The 27,152-nt window shown below is 42.8% G+C and overlaps 1 protein-coding gene across 5 annotated transcripts in view; it reads left to right on the top strand.

Annotated features, from left to right (window-relative positions):
- The window catches only part of Zfp385b (zinc finger protein 385B), a 378,470-nt gene that overhangs the window by 77,237 nt on the left and 274,081 nt on the right, over positions 1–27,152 (top strand). For all 5 annotated transcript variants that reach the window (XM_017591701.3, XM_017591702.3, XM_063283636.1 and 2 more), the window contains exons 2-3: positions 16,023–16,174; positions 17,107–17,448. In XM_017591701.3, coding sequence (XP_017447190.1) covers positions 17,154–17,448 — 295 coding nt within the window. In that variant the 5' untranslated portion in view covers positions 16,023–16,174; positions 17,107–17,153. The remainder of the gene's footprint in view (positions 1–16,022; positions 16,175–17,106; positions 17,449–27,152) is intronic.

Genomic DNA, 27,152 nt, shown 5'->3' with positions numbered 1-27,152 from the left:
CTAGGAATTCCAGTTAAAAAAATGTATCTTCAGGGAACAATCATTAATGTGTACAGACATACACACAGTCCAAATACTCGTTCCTAGGGATGTTTTTAAGCAGTCAAAGCGGGGAAAGATGGAAATATGGCTCAGTGGTGGAACCTGTGCATTGACTGGTTTCACATAGTCCCCGGTTATATAAGTAGTTGAACTGTCCTGCCTGACCTACCTGATGTTATTCTTTTGTAATTAATTTTTTTTCACGCTGTATTTTAATCACGTTTCCCCTCTCCTGGTTCCTCCTAGGTCCTTTCCACATCCCTATTCAGCCAACTCTATGTTCCTTTTTCTCTCTCTCTCTTTCAAACAAACAAGCAAGCAGGAAACCAAAATAAAACAAAAATCGAGAAGCACAAAATGACCCAGCAAAAACACACAAATGAAAATCAAACAGCAAGCAAAGACCACAGGACAAAAAACGTTCCCCCAAAGCAAAATGAAACAAAATGTCACAAAAACGCCACTGAATATGGTTTGTGTTGGCCATCTATTCCCAGTCGATTCAGGCCTGCGTTTGATACCCCATGAGACTGTGAGGGGAAACTCATTTTACTTTATCTCCTTACATTTTTCACAGTCGCACAGTTGTGCCGTTGCCAATAGCTTCTTGGGTAGGCGTGGGACCTTGGACCCTTTCCTACTCTCATTGCTGGGATCCTGTCTGGCTCGAACCCATGCAAGTTTTGTGCTGTAGTTCACATGTGCACCAGTACTGTTGTGTCCTGCAGACACCACTTCCCTGGAGCCATCCATAACCTTTGGCTCTTACAGTGGTCCCACCTCCTCTTCCTCATGGATGCCTGAGCTTTGAGCAGACGGATGGACGGAGACATCTCATATAGGACTGAGCGCTCCAGAGTCTCTTACTCCTCTCTACGTGTTATTTAGTTGCTGTTCTTGGTATTAATTCCATCTACTTAAAAAAGCTTCTGTGGGTCTAACATTGGTATTAGGGGTCATTGTGTTGCTGTGTTCCTTTAGCAGAGCACCAGGGTTTTCCCCCAGGTCTCAGGATCTTGGCCAGCTTTGCACTGTCAGGTATGAGTTCCATCTCAAAGAGTGGGCCTCAAGGCCAGTCAAAAAGTGGTTGGTGACCTCTATAATATTTGTGTCACTAGTGCAGCAGTGTGTGTGACAGACAAGTCACTGTTACCTTTCTGGTCAGATGGCATGCTGAGTATTTTCCAGTACCATAAATGTGAAACAGTAATGGTGAAGCTTCTTCTTGGTACCAGCTCCACTCCTCTCTGTTTGGTGACATAAATAAGTATTGTCTTCGGCAATGGGGCCTGAATCAGGGTGAGGAGAGCAACCAATAGACTTGGCCCTGAGATAATTATTTCTTGCCATTTACTCTTTGGGGATGTTATTTTCTCTTCTTCTTTTTTTTAGAGATTTCAGATGTTTCCTCAATGTACTGGTATGAGGTCTATGAGGTCTCTCCAATTGTTTGGGAATCTTCATGGGGTTTTGTGTGGTTTTGGCATTAAGTGACAGTGGCCTTGTTAAAAAAATAGGAAATGTTTTTAAGCTTCTACTTTATGGAATAATTTGAGGAGTAATAGTGTTAATTCTTTGAAGATTCTGGTTTGAATCCATCTTTCCCTATCTCTATCTATCTATCTATCTATCTATCTATCTATCTATCTATCTATCTATCTATCTATCTATCTATCTACTCTATCTTTGCTTGAGAAACTTAGTTATTGTTTATATTTCATTAGGGGTTATGAGTCTGCTTAAATTAATTTGGTATTGATTTAACTTTGGTAGGTCTGTATATAACCAGAAATTCATACATTTCTTGTGGGTTTATCAGTTTGGTGGATTTTAAAAATATGTCCTTATGATTTGTTGCATTTCCTTGGTGTCTTCTGTAATGTCCTTCTTTTAGTCTCTAATTTCATTAATTTGTATCATTTTTGTCCGTCTTCTAGTTAAGTTGGCTAAGGTTTTGTCAGTCTTGTTGGTTTTTCTCAAAGAACCAATTCTCTGTTTTATAGATTGATTGTGTTTTTTGTTTGTTTCTATTTCATTTGTTTCAGCCCTGAGATAATTATTTCTTGCCATCAACTCTTTGGGGATGTTATTTTCTCTTCTTCTTTTTTTTAGAGATTTCAGATGTTTCCTCAATGTACTGGTATGAGGTCTATGAGGTCTCTCCAATTGTTTGATGTAGGCACTTAGTGCCATAAACTTGCTTTTTAGAACGATCTTCATCATGTCCCAAAAGTTTGGGTATGGTGGGTTTTTATTTTATTTAATTCAATTCTGATGTTTTTAATTCCCTTCTTGATTTCTGTCTTGACTCGCTTTTCATTAAGTGTTGAATTATTCAGTTTCCATGAGTTTGTAAACTTTCTGTTGTTGATATCCAGCTGTAATCCATGGTGGTCACATAGGATACTGGGTGCTATTTCAATTTTCTTATATATGTTGAGATTTGCTTTGTATTTATGTATGTGCTCAGTTTTGGAGAATATACTATGAGCTTCTGGGACAGAAACTTTTATTTTTAATTTTTTTTTCGTGTTTGGATAAAATGTTAACATAAATGTCTGCTAGGTTCATTTAATTTATTACATTATTTATTACACTATTTAATATCTCTCTCTCTCTCTTTCTCTCTCTCTCCCTCCCTCCCTCCCTTCCTCCCTCCCTCCCTCAGTCCCTCCCTCCCTCTTGTCTAGATGAACAGTCTGTTGGTGAGAATGAGATATTCAAATCATCCACTATCACTGTACAAAAGTCAGTATTTTATTTGTAGTGGTTTTTGTTGTTTGTTATTTTTTGTTTTTTTAATGAATGTGTGTGCCCTTATGTTTGGTGCATAAATGTTTAGGATTGCAATATACTCTTGGTATACTTTTTTTAAATGAATATGTAGTGTTTTTTCTTATTTTTTTTCCCGAGTAATTGTTATGGTTTAAGGTCTATTTTGTCAGATATTGGAATATCTGGAATATTGGAATATTGGAATAGTTAGACCTGCTTTCTTCATGGGCTCATTTGCTTTTTTATCCTTTTACCCTGAGGTGGTGCCTTTATGCCTTTCCTGAGCTATATTTCTTGGATGCAGCGGAAAGATAAATCTTGTTTTCTAATCCAGTCTGTAAAAACATGTCTTTTAATTGGGAAATTGAGACCATCAATATGGAGAGTTACCAATGAGCAGTGTTTATTGATTTCCCTTATTTATTTGTTACTGTGTGGGTCCCCCCTCTTTTAATTTGATGGTCTGGGATTATTATTCTCCATGTTTTCTTGGGTATGGTTAATCTCTTCAGATTGGAGTTTTTCTTCTAGTATCTTCTGTGGAGATAGATTTGTAGATAGATATTGGTTAAATTTGGTTTCATCATGTAATGTCTTTTTTCCTCCATCTATTGTGATTGATACTTTTGCTGGGTATAGTAGTCTGGGCTGGAATCTGTGGACTTTCCGAGTTCGTAGAATGTCTGCCTGAGCCCTTCTGTATTTCAAAATCTCCTTTGAGAAATCAGGTGTTAGTTCTACTGGGTCTGCTTTTAAATGACTTGGTCTTTGTCCCCAGAAGCTTTTAATATTATTTCTTTCTTTTTATGTACATTCAGTATTTTGATTACTATGTATTGTGTTGATTTTTTTCATTGCTCAGTTCGTTGGTACTCTTTATGCTTCTTGTACCTTGATAGGCACCTCCTTCTATACGTTTGAGAAGGTTTCTTTGTTGACAATATTTATATTTTGTGTACTTTTGACTGGGTTCTTTGTCCATCCTCTATTCCTGTTAGTCTTAGGGTTTTTATTTTTTTGTTTTTTGCTTTAACATTTTTATAGTATTTCAGATTTTCTGAATATGTTGTGCCTGAATTTTTTTTTAGATCAAAATCTTACTTTTAAGTTTTGAGCTATCCATATCTTCTAACTTTGTCTTCAAGACCAGAAATTCTCTCTTCCAAGTCTTGTGATCTGTTGATGAGGCGTGCCTGTGACGTTTTTGTTTGACATTCTAAGTTTTTCGTTTCAGTTTTGATTTTCTTTAGATGTCAATATTTCTTTGAACTGTTTTGTTTTTTCATTAAGGCATTTATTCATGCTCTTTTTAAGGTCTTTGAACATATTCATAATTATTTTGAAGTCTTCGTTTTGGCTTCAGCTAACTTACATTTCTTAGGGCCTATTGTAATATGGTTGCTGGTTTCAGGAGGAGGCATATTATTTTGGGTATTACTTATTGTATTCTTATTCTAGGAACTAGGCATCTGGAGTTACCATGTTTCAAGTGTTTTGTTTGTTTGTTTTGTACATATCTGGCCATGTCTTTGTTGGACAGTGTTCCATTCTTTGGTTGATATTGCCCACTTCTAGGCAATGTGGTGACCATGAGGTTCTAGTTAGGAAAGTGCTTCTGCACATCCAGAGGCAGAGTTTCCAGGAAGTGTTGGTGAGTGAGGAGGGCTCCTGTAAACAGGCCTCTACAGAACGGAGAGATCAGAATGGGAGCCAGGAAAGAGAGTGAAAATTGCCTACTGGTGTCCCACCCCAGTGTGGACCCTGGAGGTCCCTGGTTTACAGTGTTTCTGTGGATCAGTGCTGGCATAAAGAAGTGGAGATGGGCTGGAAGGAAAGGCTGAGAGGGTGAGCATAACTAACTGGCGTTACTTTTGAAATTCAGCCATATTGCCGTAGGTAGCTAGAAAGCATCCATTATTTTTATATATGTTATTCTCTTGTTTACATAATATATTACAATATATATGCTCATATTCATGATCCCTTTTCTTTTGTTAGTTTTAAGGTAACATACCGAATACACTCCCAGTGGACTCTCAGTGGGTACTTTTCAGTGTAGGTCTGTTATAAATAGTGCTTTCGTACAGACCTTGTGGACCTGTATACATTCGAAGAGCATATCTACAGATATGTTGGTTATATGCCTAAGGGCGAAGTTGCTGGCTCTCCAAGTTGTACACGTGTTCTGCTTTCGTACATTTTCCCAGTTTTTGTAAATGGTTGACAGTAGTGTGCTCATCTTGTATCAGGTCTGATTTTCCTGTGTCCTTATTCACTGCTTCATGTTCTGTTGTTTCTGTTTTCACTAGGGTCACATCATAGTGTTCATTTGTGTTTCTGCGATGCCTGAAGAGCCGGGGCACTTCCCCATGACCTTTGTTGTTGGAGGACTGTCTCCTGAACTCAGAGTTCTGGTTTATTTTTCCATTTTTCCATTTTAAAGTTTCGGAGGAGATTTCATGTAGTAAAACTTAACCCTTCTCTGAAGATATAGGACTTGAAAATATCTTTTCTTAGTGGTATACTTGGATTGTTTTTTTTTTCTTGGAGCTGAGGACCGAACCCAGGACCTTGTGTTTGCTAGGCAAGTGCTCTACCACTGAGCTAAATCCCCAACCCTGGAAAAATAATTTTGACTTTAATATATTTAATATTTCTTCTGTGGGTCAGTACTTTTTATTTCATTGCCTACTTTGAAGTCATGAAAGCTCTCAAGCCATACCTACCACCATCACCCCTCACCTGTCCCTGCCACCATCACCCTCACCTGTGCCTGCCACCATCACCCCTCACCTGTGCCTGCCACCATCACCCCTCACCTGTGCCTGCCACCACCACCCCTCACCTGTGTCTACTACCATCACCCCTCACCTGTGCCTGCCACCATCACCCCTCACCTGTCCCTGCCACCATCACCCCTCACCTGTCCCTGCCACCATCACCCCTCACCTGTCCCTGCCACCATCACCCCTCACCTGTCCCTGCCACCATCACCCCTCACCTGTCCCTGCCACCATCACCCCTCACCTGTCCCTGCCACCATCACCCCTCACCTGTCCCTGCCACCATCACCCATCACCTGTCCCTGCCACCATCACTCCTCACCTGTCCCTGCCACCATCACCCCTCACCTGTGCCTGCCACCTTCACCCCTGTGCCTCTCACCACTGCCCCCCCCCGCTTATGCCTAATATGGTTACCCCTCGCCATCCTCCAAGGCAAGGACAAGGCTGAGGTGTGCAGTAAGTAGCAAATTACTTTTTTTAAAAAAATATAGACACCAATCAAATCGATTCATTCACAGAAATTGCAGTCCTTTCTTTACTACATTATCAATTGTGTCCTTAGTACACAAGCTCACACATGCACATCAATTCACCATACACACCACGGTCCCTATGTGAACTGATTCCTTTATTCTGGTCAGCTTATTTTTTTTTCCCTCTCAACTAAAACCAGGAAATCTTACTGTAGCCTCATGGCAGTCTGTGACCTCTGGCGACTCAAGCCCTTCACCGTGACTGTTGTTCCGAATTACCTTGGTTGCCTTTGATTCATTGAAACGCCGTATGCATCTTCAAATCATACCGATTTCTAAACAGCACATCTCTCAGGTTTTAGTCATCACTACTTTAAATTCACTAAATGTGGACAATAAGCACATTAGTTTTGTAATAAGTAAATGCAAAGTAATTTCACAAATGAAGCATGACTGGGTTAAAGAAATTTAAAGAAGGTTAAAAATTATTTTCCAAGAGGGAAACAATATTTCAATTATGGTTATATTCGAGGTGTGTGTGTGTGTGTGTGTGTGTGTGTGTGTGTGTGCGCGCGCGCGCGCGTACATGTGTGAATTATAGTCATTAGTCCCTTAAATAAATCATGAGATAAGGGTTGTTTCTTCATATAAGTGGTAAGTGTGGAAAAATTACACATGAACAGCCTAGCAGGGCTTTGCATTTTCAACAGCTTAGCTGCTCTTTAATGGTCTCAAGGTACAGAGGCGTGTGTTGTGTGCACAGGTGACCATTTGCTGCATTATTTCACTCGAGGTGCTCCCAGTTGACCTGGCATTATAGCATTTTTTCCCCTGGACAAAGGTGTCCTTATTTGACCTGCTAGTCAAAAAATAAGCCTACATAAATTTGATTGCCTTTTTTTAAACTACAAATGTCACACCAATGTACTACCCAAGAAAATAGTTTTCTTTGTGAACAAATTATCATAAATTAGAACTGGTCAAATGTTTCAAAATGTTCCTTTTACCCACAAAACCCTCTTGAAGCGTTAGGAAGAATGGCCTTTGGTGATGCTGGGTATGAAAAATCTTCATGACTGAGAGGAAGGGCCCAACGGGGGAAACTGCCCACAGCCAAGAGTGAGTCTGGTACTTGCAGTGACCTGAATGAAATCATAACTGCATTTATATTTTCATAGCTCAAGGACAACTTTGAGAGAAAGACAGGAGGGCAGGCAAGCTGTAAATTTTGGCAGTTGCTGGGAAGAGGGAGATGGAGGAGAGGAGGAGAGAAAGTCATATCTCACACAGGCAGAATCAGCTGTGGAGTCTGCAAGCAGGTCCAGGGGCAGAGATGAAGGGAGCCTTCCCCGATCCAGAAAAGCAGCGCAGAGCATCTGGGAAAGCACAAGTAAGCTTTTAGATAGTGTGTGAAACTCAAATAAATAGAAAACATGATGGCTCTCGAGCAGATCTGAGATCAGACAGCACGAGATTCAGGCTCTCATGTCCCTGGCATAGAGGGAAATAGAGAACTTGATTAAGAATGCATGAAAGCATTTTTGAGAATAGGAGTGGATTAGTGAGCCAAGAGTAAAGCATCTGCCCTAGTTAGGGTTTTACCACTGTGAACAGATACCGTGACCAAGGCAACTCTTATAAGGACAACATTTACTAGGGACCAGCTTACAGGTCCATTACCAGAGCATGGCAGGGTCCAGGCAGGCAGGGTGCAGGTAGAACTGAGTCCTATCCTTCATCTAAAGGTGGCTAGAAGACTGGCTTCCAGGCAGCTAGGATGAGGGTCTTAAAGCCTACACCAAACAGTGACACAGTTCTTCCAACAAAGCCACACCAACTAATAATGCCATTCCTGGGGCCAAGCATATTCAAACCACCATAGAATCTAAAGCCAAAACTATTACTTCTTTTGACGGACACGGCTGCATTCTGTGGAGCCATCTAGTGACTTTCTGTCCCCTCTTCCATGCAATAGGAGGCTCCTATTAGGTGGGATTACTTCATACAGAACTTCATACAAAAACTTTGCTTATGCTCGGCCCAGGGAACCACACCATTAGAAGGTGTGGCCCTTTTGGAGTAGGTATAGCCTTGTTGGAGTAGGTGTTTCATGGTGGGTGTGGGCTTTAAGACTCACATCCTAGCTGTCTGGAAGTGAGTATTCTGCTAGCAGCCTTCAGATGAAGATGTAGAACTTTCAGCTCCTCCTGCACCATGCCTGCTTGGATGCTGCCATGTTCCCACCTTGATGATAAAGGACTGAACTTCCGAATCTGTAAGTCAGCCCCGGTTAAATGTTGTCCTTTATAAGAGTTGCCCAGCAGTAAAACCCTAACTAAGACATGGGCTTTCATAGGAAATGTTCGTGGATGTTCCCCAGCCTGTGCGATGACAGTGGCAGGGGCTGGGCTGCAGGTCTGTCCTTGCTGAGGTTCTCATTAGCTGTTTCTAAGTTCCTTCTCCTGTGCTTGGTCTCTGTCTCCTGTTCACAGATTGATAGGCCACAGTACAGGTGGAGTCCAGCCATCCTCACCAAGAGGATTTTGTGTATCTATTGCTGATGGACTTGTTTGTGCCTTTTTAAATGTACACTGTTAAAGAAAGGGGAATCTCATAGGGCCTCACCCCTAGACAAAGATCTTCAGGCAACTAAGGAGTGCTGATAGTAGGAGAAATAGTCTTCCCCTAATTGTTTATCCAGTACCAAATAGTCAGCCCTGAAATCCTACACACACACACACACACACACACACACACACACACACACACACAAAACACTACATGGACGGAGCAGGTGGCATTTATAGATTTATGTGGTTCTATAGGCAATGGTAGCAGTTAGCAGAAAAAGAAGCCACTGAATTTGAGAGGGAACAAGGAAGGTACACTGAAGGGGGCTAGACAGAGGTAAGAGAGGGGGGAAATGATATATTTTAAATAAAAAAATAAAAATTCAAAGAGGAGGGGTATGTAGCGCACATGTAGCATCTCTTATAGCCAGAAGGGGTCCTAATGTATGTTTCTCTTGAACATAAGCTAAGTGTTGCTTAGGCAGGAATACATTTTAATCTATCACTAATATAACTCTTGATATATAGAAATAAAAAACTGTATCACATTATGGGTGTAAGTGTACTTAATTATCTCCTTAGGGTAATCATTTTGGGTTTGCAAAACCTGGTCTTTTGCCTTTGATTCATCCCCCAAAGAAGAGAATTCCCAAATAGTATTCTTTTTCCGGGAAAGTTCATGCTGTGATTAAATTAAATAAAAAAATTAAATGTAGTGCTTGAAGATTATTTATTTAATATCATGAAAGCTAGCATATCCCATAATTCTCTAAAGATTGTAATTATGGCACAATCTAATTCCTATCCTAAAATCATTTAACTACTTAAATATTTGTATCTCAAAAATGAGTACATATTCTGTATCTATTTAGCTAGGGCCATGCGGCAGTCAGTCTGTTTAACTGAACATTTCACTAATTGTTCTGTATATAACATTAACAGCTTTCAACGTCAGCATTTTTACGGCAACATTATGTGCTTGCACTAGGAAGCATTCATGTCCCCCTGCTCATGGGCTGCATGTATCAAGCGTATAAAAAAGCCTGCTGTGTTGGTGCGTGCCTTTAACCCCAGCGTGCAGAAAGTTGGCTCAGGAGAATTATAAGTTCGAGGCCAGCCTGGGCTACAAATGGAGGCCCCCGTTAAAAACAAGAGTATAAAAGGTATTTGCACTCCTTGCTTTGTCTGCCGCATACTAATAAAGCTGAAACATATTCTGGCATTAAGAATAAATTGCGTTCTCATCGTTAGGCTGTCTGAATCTGATGGCCTCGGGCTACTTTGAAGATCGAGGCATCCAGAATAGATACCTGTTTATAAGCACATTCAGCTTTCAGGTCTTGGGAAAGTCAAGACTAACTTCACTGGCAGCTTTTGAGCAGAGCTGAACTACATTTGAATCATAGCACTTGCTTGGGCTTATAGAGTAACTCCTGAGCGCCAGCCATCTGATTGGTTTTCTGTCTGCTGTGATTAATGGGAATGCAGCTTGTTTGCTTTACACTCAGATACTCGAATGTCCTTTCCTGTTTGTCCACAAGATCACACAAATATAGTAACGCAGATCTGAAGACACAGCCCATAGGTTGAGCTCTTGTCCAGCTTGCCCACAACTCTAGGTTCAGTCACCAACACCACCATAAATAAATACGCAAATAAATTTAAATTTTGAGTTGACATAGGAACTCTATTACTTTATCAGGACTTGGGGCACCCTTGAGATGTTATTATACAATTTTTCAGTGTCTTCACCAGCAGACTAGCTTTGAGTCCCTCTCTCCCCCTTCTGTAGGTTAGGAACATTTAGTCCATTGCTGCTACCCCCCACATGACCTTTGCCCTGGGTGCCAACTCAAACTTGCACAGTAGTGGTCCACAGTGACAAGATCATCTGTAAGTTTTCAGTGTCTTCACTGATGAGCTAGGGGTGTGCTGTGTTCGAGGGTCTTGTTTTTGTATTTAATATTGCATGCATGCTTGCATGTGTGTGAGTACAGTACAGACAGAGGCCAGAATATAGCATCAGACTCCCTGGAACTGGAGGGCAGGTTATTGTGAGCCACTAGCTGAGAACCAGACTCGGGTTATCTGCAAGAGCAGAGTGCACTGTTACCTACGAGTCACCTCTTCAGCCCCAGAGGTCTTTCGAAAAGGGAAAGAAGAATACTCGAGGAGAATTAAATGCTGCTGCTAGAGACAGATCCCTTGGGTTCTGAGACCAGACCCTCCAGAGGTGTCCCCATGGTGAAAGTGTTTTCTGTTCACCCTTCGGTCTATTACCATGCATCAGGAGTCAGCGTCTCTCCTCCTTCTAGGAATACCTGGACCATAGGCCTCTGCTCCTCTATGATCGTCCCTCTGTCCCCATGTCTATTAGTATTTGGGAAGACAGACAGTGGAAATATCTCGTTTTCTAAACATACGCACAGAGATTATGGTTGGCTGGTGTTTTCGTTTGTTCGTTTGTTTGGCTGGTTGGTTTTGTTGTGTTGCTGTTTGTTCTTTGGGTATTTTTTCTTTTTTGCCAGTTGGATAGTTTCAGGGAAAAGAGGGGCTTGCCATGAAATTGTGCTTATTTATCTAAAGTATGTGCCATTAAGCAGGTATTTTGGGCAGAGGCTCAGCCTCCCTTCTGTTACTGTAGGGTGTTTCTGCCTCACTCATTTCTACCGGGTCTCTGCTAGTCTTCCAAGGTGATGGTGGGAAAACACTCATCTCAAACTTTCAGGAACCATAAACTTGAATACACTTAAGTACTTTATAAGGGAAAATATTTTCAGAGAGAGATGCAACTGTGCCATGGTGAGGACACCTTTTCTACAACTGTGGAAGGCAGAATGACATCCTTGGAACCATAACTCCAGAGTGTCCCTTACAGAGCGTGCCGAGTCTGTGTTTTTACCTTCACATACTACAAAGAGCATCGAAGGCGTTTCCCTCAAGTGAAGGATCAGTGTGCACCTAAAAGCTGAGTTAAAACTTTCTCTCAAGATGCGCCTAATCTGGCAGGGACTGGATGCACCACGGTGGGAGCATACCTGGGGTTGGGGAGCAGGATTATACTCTCAGAGGGGAAGGGGATGGGGAGGACCTCAATGGGGGAGGGAATGATAGGGAGCAGCACTTGGGATGCAAATTAACTAATTAATTAAAAAATCAAATAGAACAAACAACTAGAGGCATGGCAGTGCTAGTCATTCTCACCCAACTGTGACACCACCTTTTGGGAATCTAGATGACTTAGGAGCTTCCTGTCAGCCTACATCGTCAGCAGTGGCCAGAGTGCCCATAGTAGATGGTTGAAGAGAAACAGACAGTAATTTGAATCCAGTAGAGTAAAGCTACAGTGAGGACAAAGTGTGCTCGGAGGACAGCTGTGCGTGGCGCTCTCTGGAGTCCAGCCCTGGAATGAAGCAGCAGAATGACTAGTTAATGAGGGCTCCCCTCTGCTTATTTTGTACCCGTGTACAGGGACATTTAACCTATAACCTTGCACATGCTAGGGCGTTCTGTGAACCGCACCCTCAGCTCTGAATTCTTTTTGTTTTTTTCTCATGAGTTTTTATTTTAGACTTTTTTTTCCATCACCACAGGTCAAGAACAGCTAATTATTGTTAGTCAGTGTTGGATGAATGTGAAATTGGATTAAATCAAGTATAGCCTCCAATATCTATCTCCTATTATGAATCAGATACTGAACAGTACAACAAAACCAACACATTTAATCAACCTCCTAATTTTTCTTTCCTGAAATGCACACCTTGGAGGTGAACTTAGTATTACGTACTCGCATCCTAGGGAAGTGAACGCTCTCTGCGTCAGAGCCCAGCGGGTTCGTTGTCATCTGTGCATTTTCAAATCCACAAAGTTTGCCCAAACGCTCCCCACGGCATTTACTTACTGTTCTATTCCCTGTTAGACTAACCACAGGGAAGGATGAGGCTATGTGGTCAGTGATACAGTGTGACCTTGCAAGAGTTGGGCCGCCCACAACAGAAATAGTTGAAGCTTTTGAACTTGGTTCTTACGTTCGCCGTTGAGTGCCGTGTACACACCTTAAATGTGCATGTCCAACATTACATCAACTTATTCTGCCAGAATGAAATGCCTTTTGTACTAACTTGAATCATGGATGCCGAGGTTACAAAGACAAATATGAATCTTTTTCAATCTCCTGGGGTCCTCGAAATCTAGTAAGGGAGGAAAAATTAGGCCCCAAAGAACTTAGCCCACTCTTTTCCTTCCTGTTTCATCCTGTTTCTTGTCTGTCAGACTGTCCATTCCTGTCACTACTGCTTCCCAGGGTCAAGCTTCCTGCCTGTCCAGTAAATAAGCATTTACTGAGGAAAAAAAGCAAAATTACACAAAGATAATAAGCCTACATTGAGATTCAAGGAGATTGCCTGAGGGCACTGTGCCATCCTGGATTTGTTAACAAAGAATTGTGAATACAGAATCTTGAAGTGCAAAGGTAGGGCAGAGAACCTGGCAAGGGGTCATCCAGAGGACTTTAAGGTGCCAACTCACTAGGGCGTGGCAATGAGGGAAATATATGCAGCAGCTCCTCAAAAGATCACTGTAACATTGCCCACAGAACATGGTCATGCTGTTTCACAGAATTCGACATTTACCTCTGAAGCCGCCTCCAGCCCTTTTAAAGTTATTGTAAAACCACTGGACAGCTGTGCGTATGGGACCGGTCCCAGAGATAAGGTTCTCCTCAGAAAAGTTTATGCACTCAGTCACTTCTTGATCATTCAAAATTGTTCATGTCAATACATACTGATCATCTAGTTTTGACCCTTCGGTTCACTTTCCCAAAGGTAGCAGCCCACAGAGCCACCCTCTCACACATTAACTCATATCAGACTATGCTCTTCTTTCATGGGTGCAAAAGTGTGAGCCGTCTCACAAAGTAACACAAAAAGAGCACAGATCACTTCACTTGCTTCTTCTGCTCCTGCCCCCAGAGACACCTTCTGGTCTACCTAAAGTAGCATGCTGCTCACTGCTTTCAAAAATTCAGCAGCCCTGAAGGGCTCTCCGTCCCATGCATACAAAACATGTCATCTGGGATAGTTTGATTAAAAGAACAAATTTAAGATAACAAGTGAGATTTTTCTCTTGCCTTCCACTTAGACTCACTGTTAGTTGACCTTACCCTTAGCCAGAAAGTTGACATTATAGACGCTATCACTTCACACAGGGTGTAAGCCTGGTATGATGTCATCTTGGACCCAGTGCGGATGTCAAGACTCAGATATTTGCCACCTCTAGGTCCTTTTCCCAAGACCTCTGTAACTAAATATACTTTGGTCACAAGTGGCTGTTAGTGAGAACCAGCTTTGTTCTCCCCATCTGAGAAGCCAAAGGAGCTGATGAATGAAATCAGGTCTTGGACTGATAACTAGGAGTTGGCAAACATCACCTAAGGCATTACACCCTTGCCAAAGAGGCAGGTGGCTGTGGTTCTGTGGGGTTGAAGAATCACTTAGGAGAATAGCTTGGGAGGGGTCACACACTTTACAGACTCCTGATTCCTTACTTAGGGCATGCACATGTAAACCAATGTAAAGTATACCTTGTTTCTAGGACAGATGACAGTAGCCAGAAAAGCAGAGGCAGCTGGCTTAGCTTTTATAATTCACAAAACAAGGTCATTGTTTGAATTTAGATTTAAAGAGGGGGATAACATGCCAGATATCTTGCTTCTATGAAATACCATGTTCATTTACAACATGGGCAAGGTCAGAGGGGTTGGGAAGCGTCAGATTTTCAGGAGAAAGGGCCAACAGAGCAGCCCGTAGGTGACTCAAGGTTCTTAATTGCTCTCAGGATTTATCGATGCAGTAAGGGCTGGTGATGGTCTAGCTTTGTGAGGTTCCCAGGTTCTCTTGCTTTACTGTGATGAGTGTCCTCACCAGGGTGCAACCTGGATTAACCTGCTTAAGAACTGTCTATCAGTTCATCTCATTCCCCAATTCTTAATGTTTGAATATTCGGAGGGAAGGCAGAGTGATGTTTGAGCATAGCTTCCATATGGCACTGACACTCTGAAGTGCGTCGAGATATTGGATTTCAAACCAAACGAAAAGTTATTTATATATGTGTAATTCAAATTGCATTTTAACAGTAATTCTCGTTTTCAATCTTAGCTATGGGGATTGCTTAGTTGTTGTTTACATATACTTTGTGTGGACTTTCCCCCGGTGTTTTAGTTATGGGGGAGCATGCCATATGTAGTTCATGTGCGGAAGTGGGAATAAGTCCCATCCCTCCAAGATGTAGGTCTTGGGAATTGAACTCAGGTCGGCAGGCTTGGCGCCAAGGGTTTTTACTCACTGAGCCATCATCTCACCAGCCTGTTTGTGTAGATTCCAAGGAAGAATGCTGATTAAGCCGAAAGGAGTAGGCAGAGTTTTATAGAGTCCCTTAACATGGTAGCACCAGGTAAGATATTATATGGGCTGAGTGCATTTCATATATCATGTAAGCAAGACATGAACTGTCCTCACCGCTAGACATATGTGTACATCTAAGAGATATATTTGGCCTATTGCATGCAGAATCAGCATCTGTCTTTACGGTAACACCCTATCTGAATTTTCGTTATTCAGCTTGTGAACAACCACTTGTGAACTTGTGTTTCATTTCTCCTTCCTTTCCAGAAGGCCCCAAACCAATGAATAAAGCAATCTCTCAAAGCCAACAGAATATTGCACCCTCCTGAGTTTGTCCCGTACACAACAATCTATCACCAGTCATGATTAGTCCCGATTATTCTTTTATATGACTTCTCCATGCTCCTTGGCCAGGCACCATCCTCCTCAGCCTGTTCTTCCCTGAGCATGCTACGTTTCACGTGCTTTCTGCCCAGTTGTTCACCCTCGTTTTTATCTTCATTTTGTCTTTATTGAGATGAGTTTTGGTGTACAACGCATGCTGGTTTTAAACTGGAACTTCCCCTTCCTCCATCTCTAGTGTGGGACTGCAGGTGCTTGTGACTGTGCCTGCAAAGCCCTGTCTTCTCACCCAGCCCAAGAAATAGAACAATGACATAATCAAACACGGGTAGCGTGAAAATGCCAGCAACCTGAGATCAACTGAAATGAGCACTTACCTATTTGAAGTAGAACTGAACAATAAATAAAGAAAAAGGCAAGGTCACGCTCATTAACTCAGGGTGTCAAGGCACTGAAAGTTTTCCTTTAAAATCCCGCAGGAGGATTATTCTTCTTCATGATCCTGTTATCTGTCCAACAAATGAAAGAAAAGAACAGAGTATAAATATAAAGTTATGCCAGATTCTGGGTTATTCCTTTAACATACGCATTGATTTACTCTAATAATGTATTTCTATTTTTCTTGTATTCCAGATGCTCTACATTTCAAGCTTATCAAAGATTAAATTGATATTTATGGGCTAACCTGGAAATACACAAACAATTCGTTTCACTACATCCACAAGAAAGTATGTGCGAATTCCAGTCAGCCAATTTGTAAAGGGCCTTTTAGAACACAATTCAGTGTAAGTTGTGGCCGTGCTGTGTTTTTAATCTCTCTCAACCCTAATTCAGGCATGGTTCTGATTGTGTGTGTGCAATTTGTGTGTGTGGGGGGGGTGTGTCGGTGTGTGTGTGTATGTCTGCGTGTATATGGTATGTCTGTGTATTTTTGTGTGTGTATGTTTGTGTGTGTGTGTGTGGGTATGTCTGTGTGTGTGGTGTGTGTGTGTGTGTGGTGTGTCTGTGTATGTGGTGTGTGTGTGTGTGCGCGTGTGTGCATGCGTGTATGCCTGTGTGTGTGGTATGTCTGTGTGTTTTGTGTGTGTGTGTGTGTGTGTGTGTGTGTGTGTGGTATGTCTGTGTGTGATATGTGTATAGTGTGTGGTATGTGTGTAGTGTGGTGTGTGTGTGTGTGTGTGTGTGTGTGTGTGTGTGTGTATTTTCTGTTCATTTTTGTCTCCACATGTTCTTTGGAACAATTTTGTCTTCAAAATATTCCTTCCTGGTTTGAACAGATGTTTAGAGGCCTGCTATGTAAAAGGTGCAGTTATAGAGCTTAGCCATACCCAGAGAACAGGTGTTATCCCCTCAAAAATCATATTTAATGGGGGAAACAGACACAAGACACATGGCTTCTGAGTCACGGAATATTCAGTGTGATGGACTCTGTGAAGGAAGTCATATAGGTCTGTGTTACACACGACCAGGCCCTGTCCTTTCTCTGGGTTCAGAATGGGTTCCCTGGAAAAGACCACTGCTAGCTCAGATCTCCTAGATGGGCAGGAGCTAACAGGACAGAGGGAGGGAGAGATGATAAGAAAAGGGGAGGTGTAAAAATCTCAGATTCCTTGAGGATCATATCTGCTCAAACCAACCATTAAAAACGAATTACACCTGCACTGGAAGATATGAGAGTGCATATAAATTTATAGGTCCTTGTATTTTTTTCTTTCAGTTATTAAGTACTCCTTAAGCCCCGACAACCACTGTAAAGATGGAATTATGAATATGGCAAGCTTCCTACGGGGCTTTGAAGAAAAGGGGTTAAAGAATGACAGGCCTGGGGACCAGTTCAGTAAAGAGAAAAAGAAGATTCTCTTCTCCTTTTGTGACGTGTGCAACATCCAGCTGAACTCGGCTGCTCAGGCCCAGGTCCACTATGACGGCAAATCCCACCGGAAGCGGGTCAAGCAGCTGAGCGATGGGCAGCCTCCACCCCCCGCCCAGGGCTCAGTGCCCCTGCTGGCCAGCCCTTGTCCTGGGCCTGGCCCTGGCCCTGGCACGAACACCAGCACAGGTAGGAGGCAGGCCCTGTGGCACCACTACTTTTATGGAAAAATGGTTCTGTTACAGAGAATGGAGGGTTTCGAGCAAAGTATTGGTCATCGTAAAACTCCCGCTTCAATGTATACTGTTTCTCTAGAGAAAAATCTAGGAAAGCACTTGTACACACACACACACACACACACACACACACACACACACACACACACACACACTTACATTGGACCATGGACTTAATGCTTGCCCATGTCGTCTGCGCTTTTGAAGTCATGTTTAAAAATCGGTCCGTGATAACCATTATTTCTTTCCCTCCTCACAATTAGGTTTTCCTCATCTACTTTCTAGTGGGCGATGTCCTACTCGAAGGTATATAAAGAGCTACGGCTGTGTGTGTAACATTCCACAGTCCCGTGAGCGAGCACTAATCTAGAGCAGTAGTTTGTCTCGAGCCTTTAAGAGCGCTGCCGCCAGCACGCAGGGTGGTGGTAGAGCTGACAGATGGACCAGGCCCCACCCAGACCGCCAAGCATCTCTTAGTTCCTGGGTCCACTCTCCTGCCACACCCTTCGTCATGAGCCAGCAGACGCAGAAGCTTTCGAGTTTGCGAGCTTCCCTCTGCTCTGGTGTCTGGACTGCGATTTCAACCCTTACCTCTCGTCCTTGGGCAGCTTCTTCTCTTCCACACTGCTGCCCAGCGGCGGCTTCATTTGGCAGAACTAATACGAACCGCGTTCTACTGTTTATCTCCAGAGAAGGTTTCCACTCAAGATAAGGTGTTCTTTGACCAGAAAAGACTCCCCTAAATGAGGTAGAGGAGCGCCCAGATCCATCTGGCAAGTGTTGGCTCCCATCTCACGGCTCCACCATTAGAGGAGACGAGGTAGGGATGTCAGTTGTCGGTGTGCTGGTTTTGTATGCTATCCCCCGATCCACATTGACCTCAGTTGGAAATGTCTGTGTACCGCAGATAAATAACGTTCCTGTTTAAGGCTGAGCGTAACCACTTTTTTTTTTTTTTGGCCTAGTAAAATAAGTTTAACTTCATTAAACTAATTCTCCCAGTCGGTGCTTATCACACCGTGATATAAGATACATGCTTACAATATGAAAAGTTACCTCCCACGTCTATCATAATTCTATAATAAATTTCCCTTTATTATAATGCTAATTGTAATTGTTCACAGAAGCATGTGTATGCTTGTATTTATTTCCCTGTTAGTGTTAGTCTGAAAATTGACATCTCAGTTAGAAAGCAAATAGACTGAGTAATGGTTTGAGAATTACCTCTCAGTCAAGGGGCTACAGTTACCTTAGTAATTTACAGTGAGACAGCTTCATAGCCTGATGACAGCGGAAAGTTTCTGTCACGGGATGCAGGAGTCAGTGGGTGACGCAGGCACAGATTTTACCATTTTGAGCCTCTACTCAATGAGAACCAAGTCTGGCGTCAGGTCATTTTTTCCCACTTGCTTTCCTCACTTTTGATCTGTCACACTGCTGCTGTTTTCCGCTGGGTGGCAGCTCTCTCGGCCCGGCGTCAACCCTAGAGCTTCTCACTGCATCTGAAGGACTCTGACGAGGACAATCGAGTTCTACTTATAAAGCATCAATCTCATCGATCTAAATGAAGATTTAGCTCCATGGCCACAGGAGCTTAGAGTAGAGCTCTAGGCACAGCCACTGCCACAGAGCAGTCTACCGTCAACCGTGGAGACGGGACCGTGGTTCGGATAGAGTAGGGACTGACTACCTTCCTCCAGCTTTGGCAAAGGGGCAGTGCGCTCCTTAGTTGGAGCCTGCTGCCTCAGCTGATTCTGAGTCACAGCTGGGCTCCCCCAATGAGTCCCTTTGTCCTTGAGGGTCCTTTGCGAGATGCCTGGGAGCACACTGCACCACATCCCAACTCCGTGTGCCTCTGTTTTTCCTGATTGCTCTAGTAATGATGAAACAGTGGTCTCCATTTTCTTAAGTTTCAGCTTGGGGAGCTTGAGGGCATATTTAGAGTCCATCTTCAAAAAATGTGGAACCAACAGGACCCAGACGTGAAAAGAACATGGTTTTTGAGGGAGGAGGCTTCTCTTTCTTGCTCAGGCAGCGTAGGACTGGCAAATAACTGACTGGAGGAGGAGAAAATAGCTAACCATAACTTAAGCCTGAAGCCGACGCTCCCTCAAGAGCACTGAGAAGCAGCCAGCTGGCCGGACACCTCTGCTCCCGGCCTCAGCAAGCATGCAGTGGTTGAGGTTGTTAGCTCGGTGTGGCCCGCTGCCCTGGTGGCTCTACTGGTATGTTGATGGCTTGTAACCACTTCCTGGTCTAAGGGAAAAGAGGGGGGGTCCTAATGCTGCCCTACCTGATAACCGCTTAGGAAGGACTGCTGCTTTCTCATGCCCGTGCTGGGCTATACAGGCTGGTCTTGAAGCCCATAGGAACCCTACTGAGCATTTAAAGGGGGATTGACATCACTTTCACACAATCTCTTTCAGAAAATACAGGAAGAACGCTTAATTACTTACTTTCTATGACCAGTATCACACTAATATCAGAAGCAGACAAAAGCAATATAAAAGAGTTATCAGAAAATATCACTTATGCACCTAGAATCAAACTTTCTCAAAAATATAAACAATTTTAATTCAGAAACGTACAAAAAAAATCTGACCATAGAGCTTTGGAGTATATAAATAAAGCTAGCTCAATATATTAAAAATAGTCAAGTTATTCAATATGTCAGCACACTAAAGGGAGCTCATGTGATTATAGTAATTGATGTATTGTTCTCGGAAATATTTGATAATGTCTAAGAGTCATTAAAGTGAATAAAGGATAATTATCTAAATTTAATAAAGATAATCCACAGAATGCATGCAGCTTGATGCTGAAAGATCAAACGTTTAGCCTCTAGGGACTAGAACAAAAAAAAAAAAAAAGGATTTCACTTTAATGTTCTAATTCATCACCAAGTCCTGAGAGTACTGGATTCTGAAATCAAACAGAAACATAGATAGGGAGCACATAGATTAGAAAGGAGGAAATAACAGCATCGGTCTCTCTTTATAGATGATATGTGATTCCTATAAGAAATGATATATGCAAGGTTATGTGAGAATCAACGCACAGAAGTCACATAGATATATACCAAATATGAAAATATAGAAACCAAATTATAAAAAGCAACAGGACATGAATGCTAATACCCAGTAAGATGAACTACTCAGCTATATTTTTAAAAAGCGTCTATATGCTTAAAATTATAAAACATTGAAGGAAGAACTCAAAGACATAAACAGATGGAGCTACATACCATGTTCATGGATTAGAACACTCAACATATTTAAGATGTCAAGTGTCCCTAAATTGATCTTGTGTGTTTATAAAATTTCCTACTAAAATTTCACAAGTGTTTTGAATCAAATGTAGACCAGAGCACTCTAAAATTCATGTGCAAAAAGCACAAATCCTAGAATAGCTAAAACAACATAGACAAAGAGAAACTGTGAAGAATCTACCAGGATTAAGTAATCAAGAGAGCGTGGTTGCAATGGATAAATAAACACACAGATTAATGAGAAATACTGGGCCCGGAAATAGCTCGCTCTTATATACCAAGTTGATTTTATTTATTTAGTGGCGGGGGAGAGAGGGCTTATGCATCTGTGTGGTATCCACTGTAGGCACTGGTGGGGCTGACCAGAGGTCAGCATTGAGTGTTTTCTGTATTGATGCCACCTTGTTAACGTGCCGGGTTTGGGGATGGTGGTTTCTCAGAGAGCGTGAATCTTACTGTTCCAGATAGAAGGATGTGAACTTACTAAACCTTAAAGCAGCTGGGGAGTGAATGGGTGAACGCGTAACCTCTTACTGGAAAGCGTATTTCTGGGCCCCAGCTGTGAGCTACTAATTCAGTAATTCTCAGCTGAAGCCAGAGATCTCGTTATTGTAAGAGCCTCCCAGAGGATGTTCAAGCTGCCGCTGTGCCGCAGAACCTGGATGTACCCTGTCAAGGATGATCTGTACCCAGAGCATGAGGTTTAACTTCAAATCAATGTGTGAAAGGGCAACTGAGCTGCAAGCAGGAAGAACTGGGTAGCGTCAGTGGAGCACTTCCTCACTGGAGTGTATGCACCTCCCATCTACTGACGCGTGCTGGGCGGGGCAGGCATCTCAAAGCTTGTTTTAATGGTCAGTGCCCAGACCGGGGTCTTCCATGGAAACTAAGTCACAAAACGGGTATGATGTTCAGTTTGTAGCTTGTGTCTGCAGCAGGGGCAGCTTAAGTTGTTTAAAGGTTGCCTTTGTACAGATACACACACATACGCGGGCGCGCATACACACACGCACACACACACACACACACACACACACACACACACACACACGAGTAATGCCTCTCACTCTGACAATGGATGCCCTTGTCCTTTGAATCAGCAGCAGGATACTTCAGTTTCCTAGAGCCCCCCCCCCACACACACAGACACACAGTCACACAACACACACACACACACACACACAGATACACACATGCAGACACACAGACACACAGAGACACACACACAGTCACACAACACACACATACACACACATATACATACATACAGATACACACACAGACACACAACACACACACAGATACACACACGCAGGCACACAGACACACACACACATACACATACATACAGATACACATGCAGTCAGACACACAACACACACAAACACAGATACACATACACATACACACAGACACATACAGACAGACAACACACACACACACACACACACACACACACACACCCCACACAGGCGGTGACTAATTCCTCTCACTCTGATGACCTTGTCCTTTGAGTCCGCAGCAGGAAGCGTGATACTTGCCAGGCAGAGTGACAAACACTCATTTTAAGTATTGTTCACTCTCTCCTTAAGGAATGTTTGTACCAGCCATGGAGAATCACTGCCTGAGGGGTTTGGTGGGAGCTGACTGGCCTTTCCCTCAGTCTCTGCTCTACCTTTGTCCCTGCACAGCTTGTAGGCAGGACACATTTTGGGTGAAGGCTTTGTGGGTGGTCTGCTCTCCTTATCCTTCCCCGGGAGTCCTGCCTGGATACAGGAAGTGGCCATTTCAGGTCTTGACCCTCCACTGCTAGGAGTCTCAGCAAGACCCTCTGAGGCCCCCACACTGCCAATTTCCCCTCCCTCTCCCCTGTTCTCCCTATACATGATCTTCTAGCCGCCACCCCACTCCCCTCCCCAACTCTCCTTATCCTGAGTTCTCTCCTTCCATTGACCTCCCATACCTATTTTTTTCTCCTTTTGAGAAATATTCAACCATCCTCCCTTGGGTCCTCTTTGGTTTTTGGCTTCTTTGGGTTTGTTTATTACAGCAGGGCTATTCTGTATCCACTTAGAAGTCAGTACACGCCATACCTGTTCTTTTGGGTCTGGGTTACCTCACTCAGGATGATATTTTCAAGTTCCATCCATTTGTCTAGGAATTCATAATTCCTTGTTTTTAATGGTTATGTAGTATTCCATAGCGTAAGTAACTGGATGTCTGCATGTAGAAGAATGCAAATAGGTCCACATTTATCACTCTGCACAAAACTCAAGTCCAAACTGGTCAAAAACCTCAGTGTAAAACCAGATACACTAACTCTAATAGAACAGAAAGTGGGGAGTAGCCTTGGATTCAGTGGTACAGGACACAACTTCCTAAATAGAACACCCATACTTCAGGATCAATAAATGGGACCTGATTAAACTGCAAAGCTTCTGCAGGGTTTAGGACACCACCAATAGGGCAAAATGGCAGCTTACAGAAAAGATCTTCACTAACCCTACATCTGACAGAACCTAATATCCAAAATTTATAAAAAAAACTCAAGTTAGACATCAGCATCCAAAAACACCCAATTACAAAATGGGGTACAGAGCTCAACGGAGGAATTTAGAGTGGCCGAGATGCACTTAAGGAAATATTCAGTGTCTTCATTCATCAGAGAAATGCAAATCAGAATGACTGAGATTCTACCTTACACCTTACACCTTTATTCTTACATCAGAATGGCTTAAGATCAAAACAACTGAAGAGACAGCACATGCTGGTGAGGTTGTGGAGAAGGGGAGCTCTCCGCCACTGCTGATGGGAGTGCACACGCGTACAACCACTCTGCAAACCAATTTGACAGTTTCTCAGAAAACTGGGAATAGGTCTGCCTCAAGGCCCAGCCATACTATTCCTGGACATCTATCTAAAAGATGTCCCACCATCACGCAAAGTTACGTGCTGCATTATGTTCATAGCAGCTTTCTTCGTCATAGCCAGAAATTTAAAACAACTCAGAGGTCCTTCAACTGAAGAATGAATGAAGAGTATGTGGTTCACTTACCCTAAGGGTTCTTACATGTTTTCTTTTCTTTCAAACTGTTCCCATATTTTATTCCTATTCTATTCCTATTCTATGTTTTTTAACGTGCTATTAAACACCTTGTGGGGGTGAGACACTGTATTGGATACTATGGCCAGTAAAATATGCACGGGACGTTGAACACACGGATCTCCGTCTCTCCTCTTGCGTCTCATGCATACTCAAGATACTAACTTTATCCTTAAGTGCATTGTCCCAGACATTAAATGTAAACCTGAAGTCTGAAGTTTAAAGCTGAAGCTGCACTGACACAGAGTTACCACACGATGGCGCCCAGAGCCTGTGGAAAGCGAGGGAGTTGTCTTACTCCCTCATGTGGGTGGAACTTCCGCTGCTAATGAGTTTGGAAAGGGAAGAACCACGCAATACGATGAGCATGTTGTGTGTGGCTATGCAGCAGAGGCAGAGACGTGTTTGCAGACTCTCTTAGCATTTTTGTACACACTAGGAAATCTACAGGGGAGTCTTTTGTGTGTTGCTGGGGGAAGTAAAAGGAAAGCTAGTTAGTTCTCCAGTTTGGGAGGATAAAGATGGCTGTTCTGTCATCACCTCTCTTATGGAGAAATATTACAGGGAGATTGAAAATGTCTAGGTTTGTGTGCTCGATTGACAGGGCTAATAGAATGCACTCACGTGGGACTCCAATAGCTTTTTACCTTCTTCCCTCCCCATACCTTCCTTTTTTAAAAGTATCTTGACAAGAGTCTCAGGCCCAGGACAGCCTCTAGCTTTCAATCTTCCTGTTGCCAACTCCCTAGTGCTGACTTTTTCAGGTATGTTCTGTACCATGTACTGTTTGTGGGCTTTTTGTTGTTATTGTTTTAGGGTTTTTTGTTTTGTTTTGTTTTGTTTTTTGTTGTTGTTTTTCCATTTATTATTTTATTTTATGTGTATGAGTGTGACCCTAACCCTAATGTGTGCCTAGTGCCCATGGAGGTCAGAAGAGGGTGTCAGATCCCCCGAACTAAAGTTACAGACAGTCCACAGCCATATGTGGTGCTGGAAACGGAACCTGGTCCTCTGGAAGAACAGCCAGTGTTACTGACTGCTGAGCCCTCTCTGGCCCTGGTTAGAGTTTTGGCTCATTAGAGCCACGGTGAAAACATGACAAATAATTGAAGAAGCCATCAGTTTCATTTTAGCGTGAGGCAGGTAGCTGAACTAGTTACATTGTACTGACCCCAGGCCCCTAAAAAGACGTTTTTCTTATAATAATGATCATGCAGCCTTGGTTTTGAGCAGGGCCTATGAGTTTTCATGACATAATGGACTTTAGAGGGAAAAGGCCCCCCACACTTGGACCTTTGAGAATAGACACGGGCGTCTCTTAGTCTCTTACCATTTTTCCTAGATCCTAATGAGAGAACCAGGAACTGTCTCTCGCTGATATGAACTCAAAGGGTGACATACACCACTGGGAATGTTGTATGTTTTCTGAGCCTTGTCTCCCCTGTACTGGTGACTGTTTAATTTTGAAGTATTTTACAAAATCCTGAGTAGATCCAAGCAAGGATGCTGTTGGTGGCTCCTATCTGTCTTCCCAGGCATATGTAATTGAGATTCCTACTGAAGAGATTCCCGGGCTTGAGGCCCTTATGAGTGACAGTCCTTTGGAAATAGGATGCAGGCTGAAGGTGTCACTCCCGTTTCTCCAAGCTTCACCTTTGAGAGAGCCTTCTCCAGTTTGGAAGATGTCCCAGATTTACTGGTGAGGTAGATGTGAGGTCATCGTAAAACAGCACCACATTCGTACAGGTGGTTAAAATGGTAAACAAGGGTGTTAATTATGTAACTACAGGAGTCTGCACAGGAATACACACAGGACGGCAAGTAAAAAGGTTTAAAAGAATTAAAAGGACCGGTTGGCCTTCTATTTCAGTTAAGCGTAGGGTGCTTTGGGCTATGAACTCTCATGTATATTTTATTTCCTAAAAGATAAGGGCTGCCTAGCATCAAGTATCAGCTTTTAAATTTTGAAAAATAAATAGCAACACTTCTCTGTGTGAACATCAAGTCCCGGGCCATCCGAGCAGGCATTTGCTGGTGAGTGTTTTGAATCATCAAAGGTATTTTTAAAGCCCCGATGCCTCCTTGAAGAAAAGGAGTGTTATCGCTTTTAAAAATGATCTAGGAAGAAAGGCTTTGCGTAGCTGGCTCGATGGCGATGTAAAATTAATGTGTTCACTCTGCCATGGGACACACGTATTGTCACCCCGGCTGACTTGACTCTTTTCACACCGATGTTCTACTTTTATACCTTCACAGCATCAATGGAAGGAGGCGGCCTCAGTCGGCCGTTACAGTCAGTGGCACATTACAGCTGGCTGTGGTGTTGGTATTAGCCTTTGTCTTTTCTGGTTCTCAGGCCAACTGGGAAGTACATCAGTTCTCAGCAGATGAACAGTCTGGAGGAGCATTTTTTATGGGCCGAGTATATAACAGCATTCATGGTGTGTTGACCCACTTTATTTCCAGAGGTCACTCTCTTATGAGCCTGCATTGTTAGGCCATAGGCTGTTGTCCTATCGAAGCCAGAAGTTCACCTATTCCTGTCCGAGCATGCTTTAGAAGTATATGTCAGGAGATTATGACCTTTTGGTGAGGATGTTACCTTTTTATTCTGCGTTTTTACATCATCCAGGAAAACCGGTTACTTTTGCAAGTTAAAATAACCTTATCAAACCATCAAAATATTACTTTGGTAGCTAAAGAGAGAATGTGGATTTATGTACACATGAAACACAAAACACCAGAAAAATGTGGTTTTTCTCCTTCCCAGATAAAATGACTCTACAGTCCTGTGCCAGGGTTTAAGATTAGAGCCCTGAAACCTGAGGACTTCTATTCACGCTCCCCCTGTCTGTGATTATCCACCAGAACGAGCCTACTTCCCAAAAGGTGATGAGGAAATGTTCTAAGAGAGTGGCTGGTATTCTGTAGGATCAAAGCCTTAGGTAAAATTCGAACTTTGCTGTGCTAAAGGTCTGAACCAGGCTTACCTTTGAGCATACAGTATTCAAGGAGACGGCTCAGTGGTTTAAGAGCACTGGCTGCTCTTCCAGAGGACCCAGGTTTAATTCCAGCACTCACATGGTGACTCACAGCAATCTGTCACTCCAGTTCCAAGGGATCCAACACCCTCTTGTGGTTTCCTTGAGCACAAGGCACACACATGGTGTCTAGCTACACATGCAGGAAAAAAAAAACAATTCACATAAAAAAATTTTAAAGTACACTGTTTGGGAGGTCTACTCATAGTAGACCAAATCAGTGCTACAAGGCCTACCCTAGTAGA

This window comes from Rattus norvegicus, chromosome 3, assembly GCF_036323735.1.
Source record: "Rattus norvegicus strain BN/NHsdMcwi chromosome 3, GRCr8, whole genome shotgun sequence".
Taxonomy (NCBI): Eukaryota; Metazoa; Chordata; class Mammalia; order Rodentia; family Muridae; genus Rattus; species Rattus norvegicus.
The sequence above is the reverse complement of the archived record's forward strand: the minus strand, read 5'-3'. Positions and strand labels throughout refer to the sequence as shown.